Raw genomic sequence first — 21,262 nt, forward strand, 5'->3', positions numbered from 1 at the left:
ACTTAAGGAAAATGGAATCAAACAATTAAATACGAAATTTTTTTTCAATAGGGCTATATTTACTAGGTCAAATATTTATTAAGCACCAACTATATGCAAGGCATTGTCTACACACACTGGAGGAAGCCAAGATAATCAGATTACTATTAGAAGTAGCATAGTGGACCAATACTTAGTTCCCATTTATAGTGTTTATTTTCAGTTACAAAAGCTGAACTCTGTGGCAATAAGAGCACGTCAGGGCCTCCAGTAGACCAGGAATAAGACCTGGCAAGAAAAGGGCAAATGCGAAACCTGGCAGGAAATGTAAAAAAATTTTTTTAATCTATGAGTTCTAAAACAAACCAGATCATTATTCAGTATCATTCCTCCATGATTAAAGGTTGCACTATAAAGAAGTTGCTAAGTGCTTTATTCTATAATCAAAAAATATAATTTCTCATATTTAGAAAATTAGAAGATGCCTGAGGAGCAGCTGGCATGCAATTCTAGAACAATCTAGGAGGTAGTTAGTATATAAAAGATTTCCAAGGGCAGAGATTTAACATCGTCCCTCAATAAGTTATGCCCTGTTTAATTACTTACACAATTAAGAATGTATTGCTTTAATTTAACCTAAATTTCTCCTCCAACATAATTACACCACATTTTGTTCAGTTTTCTGAGGAAATGGAGAACTATCACTAGCATCTGAATTGAGGATCAAGTTAAAACCACCTGTTCTTTCTATTTCTTCAAATGTAGAAACACCAAACTTGAGCCAATATTTATATAAAGACAGTGATACAGACACTGCAGAATGCTATTTCACCTATATGTCTACCTCTTAAAATTATGTCTATCAAAAAATAAAAAACCAAACCAAAAAACCCATTAGGAAAACCCACTAAAATTCCTAAACTCATTGTTTTCGTTCACTATAGTTTAACTAATCTCTCAACAATTTCTCTCCATATTATCTCAGTTCACAAATTGATTATTTGGCCCAGTTAAATTTATCATAACGGTATAAATATTGAAAAATGTTTACAACAAAGTACCTAGCATAAAGGCTGCTACAAGTTCCTAAGTTTGTAAATCTAACACCAAAAACAAAATTAAGAAAAAAATTAATAAAAGAGCCAAGATATAAAATGGGTGAATTCTGGACACAAAATACCTGGATTCTAGTGTCAAAAATAGTTTAAGAAATAAAATTTAAATAACTACATTTTAGTTTTGCTAGATGAAAAAACTGTATCAATTGGAATAATTACTTAGCAACAAAACCACTGCCACTTGGGACAGGTGAAAACAAAATTAACTTTCAGACCTTATTCCTTTGAGAAAGGAAAGAAGCAAGAAAAATTTGCCTATTATTTGCTTCCTAATAAAAAAGCTTATGACACTTGCATGTCTATTTAAGCCTCAGGGACTTAGACCTAGATTATCCTGACTTTGCCAACAACTAAAGATGTGATTTGGGTAAACTACATATCCACTTTGAGCCTTAGTTTTTTCATTTACAAACAAAAATAGCTGAACCAATAGCTACCCTTACAGATCAGAATTTTTGTCATCTTCCAATGAGGTTAAAAAAATTTTTCTATATGTACACACACATACACATGAACATAAGAACCTACACACATACATATCTCAACAGCATTGTGAATCTCTAATTACTTCTGAAGAAACCTTAAATTAACAATGTTTACTACTATTTCTTAATAAGACTCTTTGCCATAAGGATTAAAAAATATTCACAGCAGTACTATTTACAATAGCCAAGACATGGAAACAACCCAAATGTCAACTGACAGACAACTGGATAAAGAAGTCATGGTATATTTAAACAATGGAATACTACTCAGCCATAAAATAGAATAAAATAATGCCATTTGCAGCAACATGGATGGACCCAGAGATCAGCATTCTAAATGAAGCCAGAAAGAGGAAGAAAAACTCCACATGATTATCATTCATATGGGGAATCTAAAAACAAGACACAAATGAACTTATTTACAAAACAGAAACAGACTCACAGACATAGAAAACAAACTTATGATTACCAGGGGGGAAACAGGGCGAAAGGGATAAATTGGGAGTTTGACGTCTGCAGATGCTAACTACTATATGTAAAATAGATAAACAAGTTCATACTGTATAGCACAGGGAACTATATTCAGTATCTTATAGTAAACTATAATGAAAAAGAATATGAAAAGGAATCTATGTATGTATATGCATGACTGGGACATTGTGCTGTATACCAGAAATTGACACAACATTGTAAACTGACTACACTTCAATTTTTTTAAAAAAGAGAAAAAAAATTAATTAAAAAAATAAACCAGTAGGCCACTGTTTTAAAATACAATGTATTCATAGAAATTCTGAGGTATAGTAAGATGAGAACATTGCCAAAGACAGGTTTGTTATTCAGTTACCAAGAGGAGGGGGCACACCATGCCACCAGGGGTCACAAAGGGAAGAACCTGGGTAGGTCAGAAGGCAGAGGGAGGGGGAGGAATTGTGGGCAAAAGCCTTTATTGCTGTTCCACAGAAAGGAAAAGGCGAGGCAGGGGAAGCAGGTTTAGGATTGGCCAGTTTGAATAATTTCAAAGGGCTATGGGGTATAACCGGCACCCCAGTTGTCTGGTACCCAGCCCTGGGTTGATTAGAGCAGGTAGATAGTGGGTTGAAGTAAGAAGGTCATAAAGGATGTGCTTGCGGGCTCTGGATTGGTTTGTATTTGAAAAGCACACTCCAGGTGGAGTTGTTCACTATCTCTAGCAACTTGTTAACCCTGAAAGGGGCAGTCCCTCCAGGATCAGCAAGGGTCCAGATGTCAAAGCAAATACAGAAAACAAAACTCGTACTTAACACACTTAATTAAGCTAAGTAATGGAAAAGTCTCATTTCTTTTTGCTTGATATTTATTGAATGTTTACTAAATTACCAGCATTGTACTACATGCTGCAGATACAAAAATGACCATGTAATAGAAAATGAGACTGCAAAATGCTAAACACATACACGTAATTAATTTAGAAGAAAGGATTAAGGGTAAATTTATAGTAATTAATAATAGTTTACATCCATTTAGTGCTTTGGCTTTTACAAAACATTTTCACATATTATTCCATTTAATCCTCGGAAAAAAACCTGTTCGGTAAGTATTTTGTTATTTTCATTTTACAACTAAGGCTCAAAAAGCTAAAGGACATCTCCACATCACAGACAGTAACTGGCAGACCAGGGAACTGAAGTCAGGTCTCAATGTGGTCCATCTCTATTTCACAAGCACCACAATGTCTCCTTCATTTTAAGTTAAATCTATATAGTATTATTATGTAGAAAGAAATAGTTAGCTATTCCTAACCAGTAAGAATTGATTGCTCACTGGCCTTTACTGTAACAAGAGGGTTAATATATTGAAAAGCATGTAGAATTCTTAATAACATAAAAAAAGTAAGTCCTTTACTAGGGGTGCTTTTAAGCGGCATTTGAAGGCACAAGTTTCTTTATGTGGTTTTCTTTTTGTTTTACTTTTGTATACTAGTTGAGTGCTATACATAACTTTTCTAAGACATGACTTCTAAAACAACTCTTTTGTTTCTCAGTTATCATGGGTAATTAAATACATACTTTTAAAAGTGTTTCTATAAATTTAATCTACCAAATGAAATCCAAGTAAGTATCATATTAAAATTACTTTTGAAACACATTTGTTTAAAAAAAATTGTTTTATCATTATTTAATTTAAAAAACTTCTTCACAGAAGTCATTCTACAAATGCTTCTTGACTTTAGTGCAATCCAGAATTTAAAGTACTTCCTCCCCAAGGTACAGCTGGAATCTATATTAAACTCCATTTGTGCCAGCAGTTGTGAGGCTGAAAATGGTGTTCTCCCTGCTTTAATATCTCAAGCAGAAAATTCTAAAGTTCCAGCAGATGAAAATACTATTGCTTTTATGAGACTTTTTTGGACAACAAATCAGCTGTCATATTCCTCATCTTCTAGAATAAGAAGTAAAACATTTTCTCCTTTGAAACTGAGCTAGAAAGATCTATTTAACTCTTCTACTTCTAAATTTGTATATTTTACACCATCATCCCTGGGGCAGGCTGACTAGAAGTTTAAGTCATTAAGTACTAAGGTAATAAAGTGCTTAGGTGGATTGGGATGGTTACTGCAAAACTGGTAAGCAGGAAGGCCACAAGGATTACAGTAAAATCTTTGGTCTGAAGATAAGGAACTAGCTTTTGGAAAGGTTAGGAGGTAACACCATGTAAGAGAATTCTCTGCAAAGACACTGCGGTAGTATTTATTCTCACAGGGCTATTGATGCTGCTTGTTAGGAAGAGAAGCTCAGGCCTGAGCAAGCCTAAGTCCCTGGCTTAAAGTGCAGCTGGTCTCTGACCAGGCATCTCAATGTCTACATCCAATGGCAAGGGTATTCTGACTAGTCAGATGAGGTCCCAGATGGCGATGTGAATTCCCAAGGGTTTAGGTTCCTGGCCTTCATCTTCACTGTTGCTGATGGCTGGGCATGTGCCTAGTTTAAAAAGATGGTGGCGAATCATCTAAAAAATTCTGCGAATCCTTAGTAATGACTCAAACCTAGATGAGTGACCTTCCTTAAAGGGTAATAGCATTAGATTCAATATTAGATTTGGCTTCAAAGATTTGCCAAAACATACTACATTTTTAGAAATACTGATACATTTCATTCAGTTTTACTCCAAAAAGTAATCAATTTGATTTAAAAACTAAAAATATTGTTAAATGATATTTTTTCCTGAGTTTTCCTCTTGGCTCACCAAAATAAAATTGAAGCTCAATTTGGTTTCCACATGTTTGTGTGCAAAATTACAGAATTTTAACCAAACAAAAATATCTCAAATATTTCATTTTACAAAACACATATAACATACACAAATATTTTGCTGCAGGAAAAAACCAAGACCTTCATTCCCAAAGGTAAGACAACTATTTAATGGCAGAGAACATACTACCCAGCACAGAGCTCTTTTTTTAAATATGTCATAGTTACCTCTGCTCATCATCAATTGCTTATGGAATGAAACATGTTTGCCTTCCAGTCTGAAAATTATACATAGTTATCACTGCCAGCTCAGAGAGCTGCCAGAGAATCCTTTTAAAAGCACTGAGAGCTGTCGGAATACTTTGATTTAAACAATGAAGTTTTCTTTGTGATTTGGGGTGGGGGTGGGAGTGTGAGAAGTTGTGCTAATTTTTTAGAATTACTCCAAAATGGGCTGGTATCCTTAATCACAGGGTAGGGTTGGGAGCACAAGGAAAGTGATATAAATAGGTCCACAGATACAGAATACAATCCCCTCAAGTTTCTACTCAATATGTTATGGTGTGTAAGTTTACATGTGTAAATGTACACACACACACACAGACACACACACACTTACAGATGGACAAAATGAACTCAACCACATTTTTTGAAAATATAGACTAAACTAAATTTACTCCATTCTCATATATTATAAATTTACTCCAATGTATCATTCTTATAAAATGAAATTGGTCTTCAATTTTCTTTGTTATTTTGTTACTTAAAAATTGAGGGAAAAAAAACTTTAAAAACTTTTCATAGAAAGTACTTCCTTGGCCCCAAGGACTCATGATGAAACAGCCAACAATAATTTTGAAGCTAGACGTAATCTGAGTTTTTTCCCCAACATCCCCATGTATTAATTCTGTAACACTGGGCAAATTATTTAACATTTCTGAGCCTTGATTTTTCTCATGTATTAAAAATAACAATAATCAAAGGTTGTTATAAAACAAAACTCACCTAGAGCAAAGTATATAGGCCCCATGAGCAAAGAACATGTCTCTTTTGTTTCCCCAGCACTAAGAACAATGTCTGGTATATAGTGGCAGATACTCAAATGTATCTTGTTTATTATTTATCCATTAGACAGCAATAATAGTTACAGCACCATCCCCATCAAGCAAGTTAATGCTACATAAAAAATGGCATGCAGGGTTATCTGAAGAATACAAATTCTATACATACAATTCTTATGATCTTTGGATTCTCTTGAAGTCATTTCTTAATGATATTTCCTTCAGAAAGTATGTAAATTTATATCTATACTGACATGTCACATCCTGATCAAGAAGCAAGTCATGAAATACAGGCCTCATAAAGTACACACTTTTTTTGGTATACTTGATAATTTTATTAATCTTAATGTGAGTATCAGTATGTATAAATTAATATAACATTATCAATATATGCTGTTTATATTTAATAAAGCTTAATATAGTTAAATTAAATATTAATATTTTATAAATATTAATGAAAATGAAATATATGACTCCTCTATAGCTTATATTCTTAGAATTAGTTTTTAAAATTAATTTAAAATTGGATTATGGGAGACATATTTAACAAAGGAAATATTCTCATTGGCCTCAAATTTCCTATCAATGTAGAATACCACAAAGTAATAAAACTTTTTAAAATTCTAATTGTCTCTGTGGCATATATGCCCTGTGACCCAAAGGGACATAGAAGAGTAGAGCACTCAACTAAAGATATAGGAAGCATTGATTATACTACAATAATTACAGTAAGATACTTAAAATCACATTGCTTAGTTGTAAAGATAGTACTTTTCAGCTACACCAGCCTTACAAAGTATTTTCACCTACCAGCTGCCTAATATACTACCTGTATGCCCTTGGCCAAGATACTAATCACTGACAGCCTTGGTTTCCTGTTGTAAAAGCTGAGGTCACCATCATTACCTTCTTCATAAGACTGCAAAAATTAAATGAGTTAATATATATATAAAGTGGTAGAGCACAGCGTCTGACATATGAGAGACAGACAATGAATTGTTTCCACAACTGATCACAGGAAGCACACAATGCAGTACTTAGGGAGAATGTGGTGAGAGACCATAAGTGGTAATGTTTACAGTGCCAGGGTTCTAGAGACAGAATGTTTGGACCAGGTGACCTTGAACAAAGTATTTACTACTCCAGGCCTTAGTGTTTGCACCTGACAATACTTAAACTTTATAGGGTGTTCTGAAGAGTAAATGAGTTTAGTATATCAAGTATTGCATACAGTACATGGCATAATATAAACATGCAGTAAATGTAAGCCATAATATAAAACAAACATTAAGGGCTCAAGAACACATTTACTTCTTGTTTCGTTCATGAAAAATAATGATTTATTTCCCTATTAGAAAATTACGGAAATGGGAGTTCAGACCCATGTTATTCAACCTCGTAAGGAAGATATCAAGCCTCACAATACAGATTCTGAGAACCTACTTGCTGACTGAATTTATGGATTCAGTCTGCTAGCTGGGAGTCCATGAAATGGATCAAAGTCTATCAAGCGGTTACTAAAACCACTGACCTGCTCTATCATTAAAATCAATATAGGTACTGACATCCTATCAAAGAGGACAAAAGGTGAGAGAAATTCTAGAAATAAAAATGCAATGTGCTTTAACATTATAAATAAAAGCTATTAATAAAATCACAAATGATCAAATGACTGCTTCAACACGCATACTGTCAAAGTTTGTAGTATTTATGACAAATGTCTGTCAAATGCTAATGTCTTAAACTGGTTCATATATAGATTTAAATACAAAGGAAAGTGTGTAGGACGCACAAACCACTTTAAGTATAATTATTTATTGTATATAAATACAGATAGTGTTGGTCATCATATGAATCTAATCTTTCCCTCTTCCCTCTTCTCCCTCAAGTCCCTGGCCTAGACACCTCAACTACAACTGATCAAGGATTTTCCACCCGCTCCCCCAACCCCACCCCACGCACAGGTACCCACTTACCACAGCACAGATCACTATCTGGTTCCTATACTCCTGTGCAAAAGCAGCTCCGCTTCTGTGAACAAAAAGCTGTGGTGACTTGACTCATTATTTACAGAACTGTACTAACCACTCTCTGACTGGCCATGTTACGAGGCACCTACATAATAACTTCTGAGGGACAAGAAACTTTAAATATCTTTGATTTATCCTCAGAACTCCCCTCAATGCTAAGATTCTCACCTGCAACTGTCTCCCAAAACATATGAAACAATCAGATGTAAGTTCCTTTTATTTCATTTTATTAATCACTTTTCCTTTTATAATCATAAACTCTCTTTCCTTTTCAAGTACGCATCTTGAATCTACCCCCAAGGATCTATCCATCCCATTCTCTTACGAAACCAAAGCTCTCCACCTGTGTCCCTTCCCCTAACTCAGTATCAGGATTATATGTACTGAGCAATGTTCATCGATGTGTGAAACAGAAAAAAAAAAAAATACACATATAAGATTCAACCCCTGTCCACCAGAGGTTTACAATTCAACTTTAAAGTATACTGACATTCCATGATCCAAGCCTGAATTTTGCATTGTTTACAGAAGATTCCTTAACTGAATTTCCAAACTGCATGGAAAATTCAACATAACTTGAAATGGCCCTCCTCATCCTTACCTGGGAAACTTTTAGTCATCCTTTAAGGCCTGGCTCAGGATCACCCTCTCCACAAAAATATTCCCAGAACTCTTCAAGCAGAACTAGTTTCTCTTTCCTCTGGGCTTTCATAACGCCTCATTTATAGCCTTTATAAACTAAATGTCACGTTGTACTTTAACTATATATTCATCATATTCCACTGAGTTAAGATGCAAGTGATCATAAGGAAAAATTCTGCTAATTAGACTATGACATGCCTTTGATTATAAGGTGTATTCCAATTTCAAATATGTAACAATTTTTTTTAAAGTATGTCTTAGATGTAAAGGAATACTGTTTATCTCTGCAATAGATAATATATTCTGTGAGACAGGCAAATGTGTCTCATTTTATCTTTAGTTTCTCAATACCTGTTACCATACTTCATATAGAGTAAAGGAAAGGTACCAGCAAACCTAATATTTTTACCAAATCCCTTAACATTTATTTCACGTCACTATTCTGTGTACTAAAGAGAAGTTCAACAACCTGTCTTTTGTATTAAGCAACTTCACTACCATAGGCTTTCTCAAGGCCACTGTGAATTCAAAGCTAAATTATTCCAACAATATTACTCTTACTGGGCTTCTGATTTCTAACTTCTCCGTACATTTATCTACAGAGAAATGCTCCAATAATATCATTTGCAAAACTTACCATTCAATCCCTTCCATCCACTAGATTTGTATTTTGCAAACCTATTTTTGTTATTCTGGCAGAATCTCTCCTTAAAACAAAATGTTTGCAAACAGTCCAATAAACACACAAGTTCTCTGGCTGAAGCAGGGGTGGCAGGTAGTCCACTGGGCGTATCCTGAGCTACTCTGTGAGACCACTATGCCTCTATGGAACACAGAAAAGAGAAAACACCACTCCTTGTGTTAGCTGGAAGCTTCCATGTGAGGGCTTTATGCTTTTCATTCCAAGTTCAGCTGCTTGGCTCAAGACATCCTCTCTCTTCACCTCACTACCCTCAAAGTTTCAAATGCCCACTTCCCAAACCAACCTTCACCACAGAAAGCCTTCCCTGTTTACTGCAAACCACTGATCTCACTAGTCTCTGAGCTCTCCTAGTCATTTTCCATACCTCAAAACCCCTTACTTAAGTATTAACTCTCACATGCAAATGCAGCTGCCACATAATTGTTTGATTTATGTAAGCCTTATCTCCCCAATCGAAGTATCCTTTCAAGACAGGTACCTTCACAGCCTAAACAGACACTGCCCATCAGTCACTTGGTTCTTACCACACTGAAACATAACGCCTCTTTTCCACCTGTGGGTATACCTCTCCCCAGATCCTTAGCTGCACTTCACCAGAGCTTTCTGATAATCCTTTTATATAGCTCTCTCATTTACTCTGATGTTTACCTCAAGCTAATATCCGTATCTTAAACTACTCATTCTCCCACTCTGTTACTGTTACCATGTGACCCCCTATCAGTGCACCACCAAATCCCTGAGTACTTAGTCAAGCATGTAAGTTTAACAAGACTTCCACAGAACACTCATCAAATGGATGGACGTACCCAGAATAGAAGTATGTACTCAAATATTCATAGAGTCCTAAATTTTAGAATTAGAAGACTCACAGATTATCTAACCAAACCTTCCATACAAGAAATTCTTTCACATTCTAGTGTCTCTAGTAGACAGACACGAAGACTTTGACAATAGGAAGATTACTCCTTCATGAAACAAGCCAATCTATTATTGTACAGCACTGGTCAATCTGTGTGTACATACACTTATTCTACTGATTTCCCAGGACCAAAACATACCACAACTTTATTAATTAAAAGACAAGGACAAAAAACAGCTCTCCATATATCCAAAGAAGCTATCACACTTTCTTTTGTTCTCTTTTAATAATACAACCCCCCAGCTCTTTGATTATTGTAGTATGAAATGTTTTCCACACTCTTCATCCTGGGAATCCTTTCTGATATGTTTGCCAGTTTGTCACTGTCCCATTTAAAATGTGCCACACGTAATGTACACAATATTGCAGAAATGGTCTGACAAGCACGAAGTACAGGAGCTTTACTCTTAGTTCACATATAGCCAATAAATCCCAAATCATCTCTACATGTCCTGCTGCCAAGCCATGTTTTTCACCTTGCAGGTATACAATCCCTACCCCCACCCATAAATAGAGGATCTTACCTGTTTTATTTATGTTGCTAATTCTGGTCCTGCTTTCCAGCCTATTAACATTAGTCCGAATCTCAATTCCATGCCCTATTATATTATTAGCAGTATCTTCCAACTTTGCCTCATCTTTGAATTCAGTAAATAGGCCATCCTTCAGTGTGAAATTTGAAAAAAATGTTCAACAGGACTGTCATTGAGGATAGACCCATACACCACAATATCAGAGGCCTCTATTGAGGTAGATAGTCAACATTTTTCACCTAACAGAGAAACCAGCACAAGCTTTTAAAGAAAGCACAATTATCAACACTGAAATCAAGATACATTGCACCAATGTTATTTCCTTTTATCCTCATCTGGAAACACTAAAGAAAGAATACATGAACCTGGTTTCTTAGGGAACCCATACTTGCTCCCAATGATCCCTAAATTCTTTTAAATGCGAGTCCACTACTCCATAATTCATTCAAGGACTTTGCTAAGGATGATTATCAAGTTCATTAATTAGCAAAAGATTTGGATAACAAAGGCAGAAATACAGCAGAAAGACAACGTGACAGAAGTCAAGATTCTAGTCCTCATTTTGCCACAAAGTACAAGAAAGTCATTCAAGCTTTCTGGGCTTCAATTTCTTCAGTTCTAAAATACCACTAAGGAATGAGGGAGGGGGAAAGATGTTCAATTATTTTTAAGTTACCTTAGTTAACAACAATTTCATTTAGCCTTTATCTCACCATACATACTTACATAAGCAATCTGGTTTAAAAGGTTTCCTTTGCCACAATTTGCTCATTCACTAGGTAGCAAAATGACAAGCATTATGAACATTTAATCTTACCCTATACCTAGATCAGAAGAGTACAGCAGAGCCTATATATATATATACACTCTGATATCAGGCCAGGTTCCCCCTTTATGGTCAATCCTTAATATGCCATCCCCAAGTATACTGCAGAACCTGACATATTTCTGCTTTCACTTATAATAGTAAAAACACAAAATTCCTTTATAAATAAACTTTAGCAGCAATAACAAAAGGCTACAATTGGTGAGCAATAATCTCAAAGACCTGAAACTAAAATTCCATCATTCTGTAAATTCGTGTTATTTCTCTAAGATCTATGTATAGCACCTTTTTCCTCTCTTCTCAATCAAGCGTCCTTTCTTCCTCTTCAACTTGCTTTTATGCCTGCTCCAATATTCCTTAAGTATTACTTGTTATATACTCTCTGATTCAGATATGAAAAGCTGATGATTAACACTCTATTTTCCCTTGTTCCACTATCCTGAAATACCTCCCAAACGATGCCCTATTAAACAATTAATGTGGGTCTACACTGAGTACTTTCTTTATCTTCTCTGAAAAACTTAAAAATAAGCAATGATATTGATATATCATCATCATCAACAAATCTTAAAGATCATGCTTATACATCTTCTAATGGGTAAAACCAACTTGGTAGTTCAGAACCCAAATCACTTGTATAGGACATAAGATTTAAGTTCCTTCATTACAATGAATTCCAACCTATAACAAACAGTATTAGAAAACGTTAAGAGAAATAAAATTACAGGAGTAAACACTGACTTCTCTGAAAAAAAAGAAATAAGCAAACACAAGAGGCATATGTATACACATAGATAAATGTGTATACATTTATATATGTACACATACATATGTGTGTATATGTGTATAACATATGTGTATATGTTATCTTAAGATGCCTAATAGGGAAATCCAAATTAATACAACATATGGCAAAGGAAAACCATATTTGTATTAAATTTCAAGTCAATTTTCTACTTTTAGTAGCTCTGGAAAAAAGTCTGGTATAAGAGGTTGATTCTACTGAGTGAAGTTAGGTTTTCAAATTAAATAGACGTGTCATTTATTTCCTTTAGTCTCTATTTTCACTAATAGTGAAAAACCAGCCCTCCTAGTCCTGGTTCTGCTAATCCCCAGGATTTATACTTTAAATTCCCAAAGAAGTAAAGGTAAGAAAGTTAGTTCTTGAAGAGCCAGCAGCAACATCTTATTCTCAAGTCTGAACTTCCTATGTGTAGGAATTTGTATACAAATGTTCATTTCCGCTAAAACTGACAAAGAAATTCCATCCATCAAGCAAAAAGCATGATCTGTTACTGTATGTGATGAAGGCCAAAAATTAGCCAAATTGCTGACCAGTGCAAGTTGATTACAAATTTAGAAACCAATAGTCCCTACATGTTCTAAGTTCTTTAAAGAGGAACAATTCCTAAAGTTCATTTTATCTAGGGCTCTGGCTACTAGAATACATTGTGAAAACAGGTAGTTGTTTTTGAGGAAAACATCATTCACTTTCCTCACTTAGTTAAAACAAAGGATGTTCTTAAGCCAGCAGCATGATTAGCTGTTACCTTTGCTCTTAACTGAAAATAGGATTTTTGCTTTTTCTTCAAAGTCAAACTCAGAACCCCAACAAAAAAAACAAACAATAAATATGTAGTGGGAGTACCTGCATTTAGTTCCTACTACAATTCTAATTAAATGCTAGATGCTCAACCTGTTATCAGGATTTTGAGTTGAGACTAAACCACAGAAACACATTATGCTAAATACATTATCAAGGAAAGAGGTTCCCCTAGGTTGTCATTAACATTCCCATTTCATAAAATCAAGTATGAAGCTCCCAGCTTCAAAAACTGGTTTCATTCACTTTACTTTGTATGATTTTTTTCTTTCTGTCCATATCCTCCAGAATACTTCCTACACTTTCTGAAGAGTAACATGAGGCTGGATGGTAGAGAACTTCTGGCCTCTTGTTCTTGAGCTAGACATTACATTCTGACAAAGCTAACTATTAATAATGTTTTCAAACCCTGGAAATAGTTGCTGGAATATTTAGAGCCAAAAATTTCCCATAAATTAAACAATACCATTTGTGGGGGGGAGGGGCAGAAATGAAACAATCAAAAAGCACGAAAAAGTGAATGAGGACACAGAGTAAAAGATCTGAACTTCCAGGGCACATTTATAAAAGGGATAATACATAGGCACTTGTTGCTCATTCTCTCCCTTCTAGAGAGAGGAAGGTACTTGGTGTACCACTCCTAACGTCTTAAAAGTGCAAAGCCAAAAGAAATTAATGAAAAGAGCCATCATTAGCTTCATCAAGACCACTCCAGGGTGCTGCTCCCAATTCTGAACTGTGCCTCTCCATCACCATTTATACCTTAATCCAGCAAACATTTGTCAAGCACCAACTATGCTAGGAAATTAGGAAATAAAGTAAAATCTGCAAACAAGTAGGCCCAGATTAACTACTCAGATCAGGGTACATTTCTGGTCTTTGTAACATAGCTATCTTCTTAAAATGATAGAACATGTCTATTAGACCAACAAAATTTTAAATCTTTGGTTTCAGAAGGAAAAAATCCAACTACATCAAGTTCAAATTTCCTCACACACATAACTGTCCCCCAAATCATATAAAAAATTTTTTGCGGTTGGGGAGGGTGTAACTTAGACTTATTTAATTATTTATTTTTTAAAATGGAGGTACTGGGGATGGAACCCAGGACCTCGTGTATGCTAAGCACACACTCTACCGCTGAGCTATACCCTCCCCTTGTATAAACTCTTTAAATGAAAAAATTATCCCTGAAAATGCAAGACTAAACACACCTATTGGGAGTGCTCAACACAAAGCTGGTCAATATATGTTTGTAGAATAAAAACTATAAATTGTACCTGGCATAGAAATCCACTCTCTGAGGCACTTATGAACTAGGCTCAAAATCCATCCCTTCCATATTTTGCCTTACAGTTAGTTCATTGCTTACAACTTCACCCTTGGTTCTCAAACTTATATGAGATTTATAATCACTCCACCTGGAAAGTTTGTTTGAAAAGCAAACATACCAAAAAATTATAGTTCCAGAAATTGGATCCTGCAGTTATAGTAATTTATCATTCAAATGCATCTAAGGCGGTCAGAAGATCATACTCTCAGTTAGTTACATTAACTTACCCTCACAACAGGCAAAGGAAAAACTCTGAGATTTAACTGATAACAATTAGAGAACAGAACTATTTCTAACCTCAATTATAAATTATTCAGTTCTCTTAATTAATCGTAATTTACTAATTCTTAATAAGTAATATGAAATATAAGTGAAATAACTTTTGTCTTGACAATATAAATACATTCAACCCACTCAAAATAGACATTTTTCTAAAATACTTAATTTATTGTCAATGTTTAGAAAGAGCAGGAACAAAGCAAGCTAAGGATTGTAATCCAGAAAAACATACATATAATTGTGCTGTAACAGTTTTATGGGAAGATGTACCACACTTGAAATACTTTCACTAGGTTTCTATGCTGTCAATACAGATGTGGCTATTTAGTTTAAATTTAAATAAAATAAAGTCTAATTAAAAATTCAGTTCCTCAGTTGCACTGGCCACAGTTTAAGTGCTCAATAAACACATATGGCTAGTGGTTATCATATTGGATAGAACACATACAGAACATTTCCATCATCACAGAAAATTCTGTTGGACAGCTCTGGTTTAGAGTTAATGGGTGTCTAAATAAAACACATAATCTGTTCTCCTGAATCAGAGAGCTCTCTCTATCTGGCAACTTCCAATTTTAAATATATACATCACCTTTAGGTATTAACTGTGAAACAAGAACCCTAGCATAATTTATCTGAAACTTGTTACAAGAAAGATCGTTCCAAAGTGATATGCTTATTCATTTTAGATTATCAAAATAGCAATAATTTAATGAAAGAGGTCTGAAAGCATCAAAGACACTAAAACCACAACTAGGTTTTCACCAAATCATAATCAATGAAAAGTGTTTAATTACTAGAAAACAAAAGGCATTAGGTAAAATAAGACTGGTCCAGAAAGATTAAAATACTTAGTAAGACTAGATTTCCAAATACTTCAGAAATATCTATTTTCCCACATAACAAATGACTGCTATATAAACTAGTTTTAAAATGAATTCAAATTTGTGACACTTTACTGTCTTCATTTTTCATTGCTTTCCACCAACTTCACACTAAAAACACCTAAAAATACCGTAACCACAACAGATTTTACTTAAATATAATTTTATAAGTGAAGGACTGTTCACTCAAAACCTTGAGCAAATTCTGGTGTTAGCAGAAAAGCAGATTTAAAAATTAATGAAACAGTCTGCAACGTAAAATTATTACTCTCAATTGCATCAATAGCTAGTTTAAAACAACACTGTAGAGTAAAATGCAGAAGTTTGGGCAACAAGATGCAGAAATGTTGAGAAGTAACTCAATTTAAGAAAAAGCTTTATTACCAAGTCGAATTATAACTTCAACAGACTCATAACTGTACACTACTTCAACTTTAAACCTACTTTCCCTTAAAGAAGACATAAACTAGCATTCTGACCAGTGTTCTTTCGGAAAAGTTCCAGTATACTCAAATATGATCTCCAAATTACAAAAAAAAATTATGATTCTAATCAGGCTCTGCTTCACAAAATAGTCTGATAAAACCATAACAAATTTAACATATGAAACCTAATGCTAAAAAATATGACTGTGAATGGTCACACTGATGATTATAGAGTTAGGGTAGTTAGCATAATATTCCTGTGTATTTTAGCTTCCCTATGATTATGTTTACTTCAAAGGTTTATGCCAAATCGAAGAGTTAGCAAAGAAAAACAATAACCAATGGTTATCAAAACCTGTGTAAGAGGATCTTCAAAGAGAAAAGATTGTAGTGACTTACCTGCAACACTAGTGATTGTAACTGGAACTCCTTGCACTTGAACGCCCGCAGCACCCAGGTTGGCAACACTCACTGTCTGAAGGTTAGGCACTGATGCAAGCTGGGCAGTATTCAAAGTTATTGGGGCACCAGCAACAGCCACAGGAGCAATCTGCGCAAGAGTCGTGCCACCACTTGAAGACACTGGGGTGATGGTTAATTGTTGGGATAACCCAGCATTCTGAACTTGCAAATTTGAAAGACTCTGAATATTCTGAACCTGTACAGTTTGCCAACTGATTTGCCCTGAAGGTGTTAAAGTTGGAGCCCTGATAAGCACCTGAGTCGGATTTACTGCTTGAAGTTGAACATTCTGCAAAGGCTGCTGCTGGATGGTCTGGATCGTCTGCCCTGACTGGAGTTGAAACGACTGTGGTGGAATAGCCTGAATAATCTGTTGCTGAGGCTGTTGGATCTGGATCTGTTGCAAGATAGGCTGGCCTACAATCTGCACCTGCTGAAGAGAATTTGATTGCTCCTGTGTGTTCTGTATTCCATTAGACTGAAGCTGACTGGAGCTCTGGGCTTCAGACTCAGCAGCAGCAGGTGTTTGAGATTCTTCAATAGTGCGTTCAGAACTACTGGCTGATGTGCTTGCGTACTGGCCCGTATCTGCTGAGCTCACTAATGTGTCACTGCTGGTCAGAGATGTTGAAGCAGTGGTTGTGCAGGTAGTGGAGGAGGAGGGAGATTCCGGCATTGTACTGACAGAAGCAGTGGTGGTGGTGGGTGTGGAAACTAACTGACTCCCATTGGAAGTCCCACTCTCAGTAGTAGTAGCGGGCTGGCCAACCTGTCCAGTCCCTCCTCCAGCAGCCACATTGTTTATCACTGGCAAAGCTAACGTCACTCCTCCAATGTTAATTGGTAGGGTTGTTACAACTTGAGCCTGAGTACCAGGAAGGGTCTGTAATTGCAGTGGTATTGAAACACCAGGTCTAATTTGGACTGGAACTGTTTGATTTGCCAGATTTTGAGCAAGAATATTCCCAGAAGCTGTCCTGTTAGCAGCCGTGAGTATAGCTTGATTATTACCTGCAGAAATGAGCTGAATTTGACCCTGCAAATCCTGTAGAGATGAACTATTAGTTGGATTGATTTGAATTTGCTGGCCTTCCACTGTCTGAAGTTGTGGAATCACTTGGTATTGTACACTACCACTTGGATTTTGTACTTGGATGACTTGAAATTGACCAGGGGAGGAAGAATTACCTGATTTAGTTTTTGTGGGAGATGCACTCCCGTTATTACTGCTGGAAGAACTAGATGAACTAGAAGCTGGTTGAGAAACGTTATTTTCTTTTGAAGCAGGAGGAGTGGAGGCAACAAGTTGCCAAGCGTTTCCAGCAAGCTGTGTTGTTACCAGTTCTAACTGTTGTGGTTGATTTTGAAGTTGCACCAATCCTTGGCTTGGATCTATAATAATTTGTTGTTGTCCAGTTGCTTGATTTTCTCCAGGAGTCCCTATTTTGCTGCAAGTAGCTGCCAGTAAAGCCAGAGGAGAGGGCTGAGAGTCCTACCCAAAATGGGATGGTAAAGGAGAGGGGGGGAAAAAAAAGTGGGTGGATTTAGTGAAAGCCAGTACTTGGGAGGGGTTTATTTAGACATCATTTCAGAACTTACTCAGGAAGTGGCAGAAATCAAAATAAATATTAACAAAAGCAGCAAGATATAGGAATAAGGAAGCAGATCCTGTAATAGAAAGTTTCAATAAAAGGTAATTTCTAACAAACTTTCCTGATGTGTTATTTTCCTAAACTCAAAACGCCCTTGGAAAAATACACACCTTTTTCTTATAGTCTGAGTTCCTGGTGTAATTTTAAACAACGATATCCCAAACATGTGAAATCTTTATGAATTTACAATTTACTTCCTCACTCTCAGAAAGATGCTTTGAGTGGATAAACATTTTTATCCTGTTATTCACTTCTGGGCATTTAAAGGGCATAACTCCCTCTTTCCCCTAACGTTTCGCGATGAATTTTATATTATATATATATATGTTTGCTTTTACCTGGGAGCCTGAGGTTTTGGGTTTTTTATTGTTATTCTCTGGCTCAGAGGTTTTCCCTCCTTCTGTAGCCATCGCCGCTGCCGCCGCCGCCTCCTCCTCCTCCTCCTTCTTCTGATCTGCAACAACCCCCCCACCACACGACAACAGGTTATTAGGATTATTATTATTCATCTTCACCCTCTCCTCTTCCTTCCCTCCCCCAGAACATTAATCTCCATAAACCCGCGATCCACGCACACCGGCAGGGGGTGGGGGAGATGGAGCGAAGGGAGGAGGGGGATATCACAAAACGTGGTTTGAAACCCGACCCATCGGCTCCAGAGCAACACCCAGAAGGTTGTTCTCTCTCAGACATTAAGACAAAACACAACCCTCCTTCCCTCCCCTTGGTTCCCTCCCTCCCTCTCCTCCTCCCCTTAAAGCATCTCAGCGGCCCCGGGGGAGGGGGTAGAACCGAGCAGGGTCTGGGGAGGGAGGAGGGAGGGAGGCGGTGAAGGAGACCAAGGGGGGTGGAGAATACGTACCGCTCATCCCGCATTAACAGGACAAACCCTCAGACGGAGACACTGGGATAGAGGTGGGTGGGGGTGGGGGCGAGGCGGGAGGAGAGGCCGGTCCCGCCCGCCCGCGGTGGCTCGGAGGAGGCTGTAGCTGGCACAGGCTCTGCCTCTTTTTCCGCGAATGGCCGCCGCTGGGCTGTGGCGTAGCAGCTCCTCTCTCCGCCCGAGCCCTGCTGACTCGCCCTTGATTGACAGCGGCGGCGCGCGGCGAGGGCGGCGGCGCGGGCCGGGGGCGGGGCCAGGGCGGCGCGAGCTTGGCCGACTCCCCACCCCCCTCGGCCTCTCTCTGTCGGAGCCGCCGACTCTCCACCCCTTCCCCCAGCGGATTGGCCGCCGACCTGCCGGGGGCCGGGGCGCTGGGGCCGCCTCCTCTCCACCCCCTTTCTCGGGGTTATTCTTTCAGCAGCTTTTCTTTTCCTCCCGTGGCTCCTCCGGCGCTCTTTCTCTCAGCGTTCTAGCTCAGGCGCGCTGCCGGTAGGCCCTCCATACAGCCAAACTTGTTGTCCCAGGATATCCCGCCCCCTACTCATTTCCCAGAGCCCTCCCCTCAAAAGCCGGCTCCAACATCCCTCAGAACTGCCACTAAAGAAAAATGTAGGGCTATTGTTGAAGGGAAGCGAGAGGAGCGGACGAGAGGATGAGCGAGCTACCGACGACTCGGCGCACCCAGTGAACTGCCCGCTGGCCCCGCGCAGGGAGCATGGCTTTCCTGAGGCGCATCCGGACCCGGGCGCCCTTTTTCCCTGGCTCGCTCCCTATTGGTTGAGGCCCTGGGTGACGCGCGCTGAGTGGTGGGAGAAAGGAGGCGGGGCGCTGCCGCAAAGCCTGTCGGCCCTTGTAGTTTCCGGTGGCCGCGGCGTCCTCTTCAAGGCACGCCTTCCCTCCCGCCCCCGACCGAGGCCCGGCTGCCGAGCGGAAAGCTGCCCGAGGGGGCGGTGGCGTTCAGGGCGTGGCCGGGGCCGAGTGGGAGTTGAACTGAGCGAGGGGGAGGGGGAATGGGTGTTGTTTGCCTGGGCCTATCCGCCGCTCAGGGATGCCCAAACCACCTCTGCCACCGCCTCCTCCGCTCCAAGCCGCTCCCCGCGGGGCGAGCTCACACCCGGAGCGCTCGGCGATTGAGCGGGCGGAGGCGTGTGGAGGCGGGGTTTGCTGTCCTCCGGGTTTGAATGAACCCGGCTTCTTGGAGCAGCGCCTTCACCTTTCCTTTCTTTGCTCACCTCCCTCCCTCAGGCCTCTCATTTCAAATCTGAGGCCTGCTTTCCCACAGAGAAGGATCTTACATTTTATTTGTTGTCTCTAGCTGGCTGGAGAAGAGCAGTGACCCGCCCTCAAAGGTTGCGTTGGGGTTTTGCCGAATAGCCTGCGTGGTTGTCGGATTTCTCACTCTCTGGGGCTCACAAGATTCTGGAGGTGAAGGAAAGCCTAGCTTCATTTGGGTCAGGCCTAGTCACAGAATAAGCTCCTGGGCAGGTGGAATTCACATCTGGCTGCACAAAGCATTTAATTGTCAAATGCACTTGAGCAGTCTCCTGACCCCAGCTTTCCTGCTAAGTCCTGAAATCAGGATGATGCCATGCAATATAATAAGCGCCTGATTAAACGTACCAAAGGTAGAAGTCAATCGCTAATGTAAACATTGGCTCTGGGGAGTAGGCGCCGTTACACACCCAGGTTCACAGCCACCAACTCCTTTTTCACCTGGGCTCCACACACAGCCTTGAGCATTTTTTGTCTCCTGCTTGAGGCCTGACATGTTGCAAGGGTGAGGAAATCCCAGGTGCTGCGCTTGAATGGCATTTCCTTTGCTTGTTAAAGTAACTGCAACATTGGGCTGATGACAAGGCGAGCAGTGCATCAAGACAAAGCAATTCGAATAAGAATGAAACAGTATTATCTTCCCCTTCTTTAAAAATGAGCCTAAGATCCTTAAATAAGCCGCCTTTCTACTCCACCATATACAATATAGGAAGTCCAAAAGTGCGTCTTTTGAAATAGATACTGTCCCTCCCCCAGTCTTTTTTCTCCCAATTCACTACGATGAATGAAGGAAGACATTTTTGCAGTCTTATGAATTGGGGCATTCTTTGTAGTTTTTCTTACCTTACAAAACCTGCTTCAGAGGGGCAGTGTCACTGGCTCTGAACCATGGGTTAAAGAAAGAATGTTTATCCATTCAGAATGGATCTACAAAGTGTCCTAA

The 21,262-nt window shown here is 38.4% G+C and overlaps 1 protein-coding gene across 1 annotated transcript in view; it reads right to left on the reverse strand.

The window, feature by feature from the left end:
- Positions 1-19,231, reverse strand: part of SP4 (Sp4 transcription factor) — a 59,886-nt gene extending 40,655 nt beyond the window's left edge. The window contains exons 1-3 of the mRNA XM_031455026.2: positions 19,027-19,231; positions 18,503-18,618; positions 16,450-18,004 (exon numbers count right to left, since the gene is read on the reverse strand). Coding sequence (XP_031310886.1) covers positions 16,450-18,004; positions 18,503-18,618; positions 19,027-19,033 — 1,678 coding nt within the window. The 5' untranslated portion in view covers positions 19,034-19,231. The remainder of the gene's footprint in view (positions 1-16,449; positions 18,005-18,502; positions 18,619-19,026) is intronic.
- Positions 19,232-21,262: the final 2,031 nt, after the last annotated feature.

Source organism: Camelus dromedarius, chromosome 7 (assembly GCF_036321535.1).
Source record: "Camelus dromedarius isolate mCamDro1 chromosome 7, mCamDro1.pat, whole genome shotgun sequence".
In the NCBI taxonomy this organism is placed as follows: Eukaryota; Metazoa; Chordata; class Mammalia; order Artiodactyla; family Camelidae; genus Camelus; species Camelus dromedarius.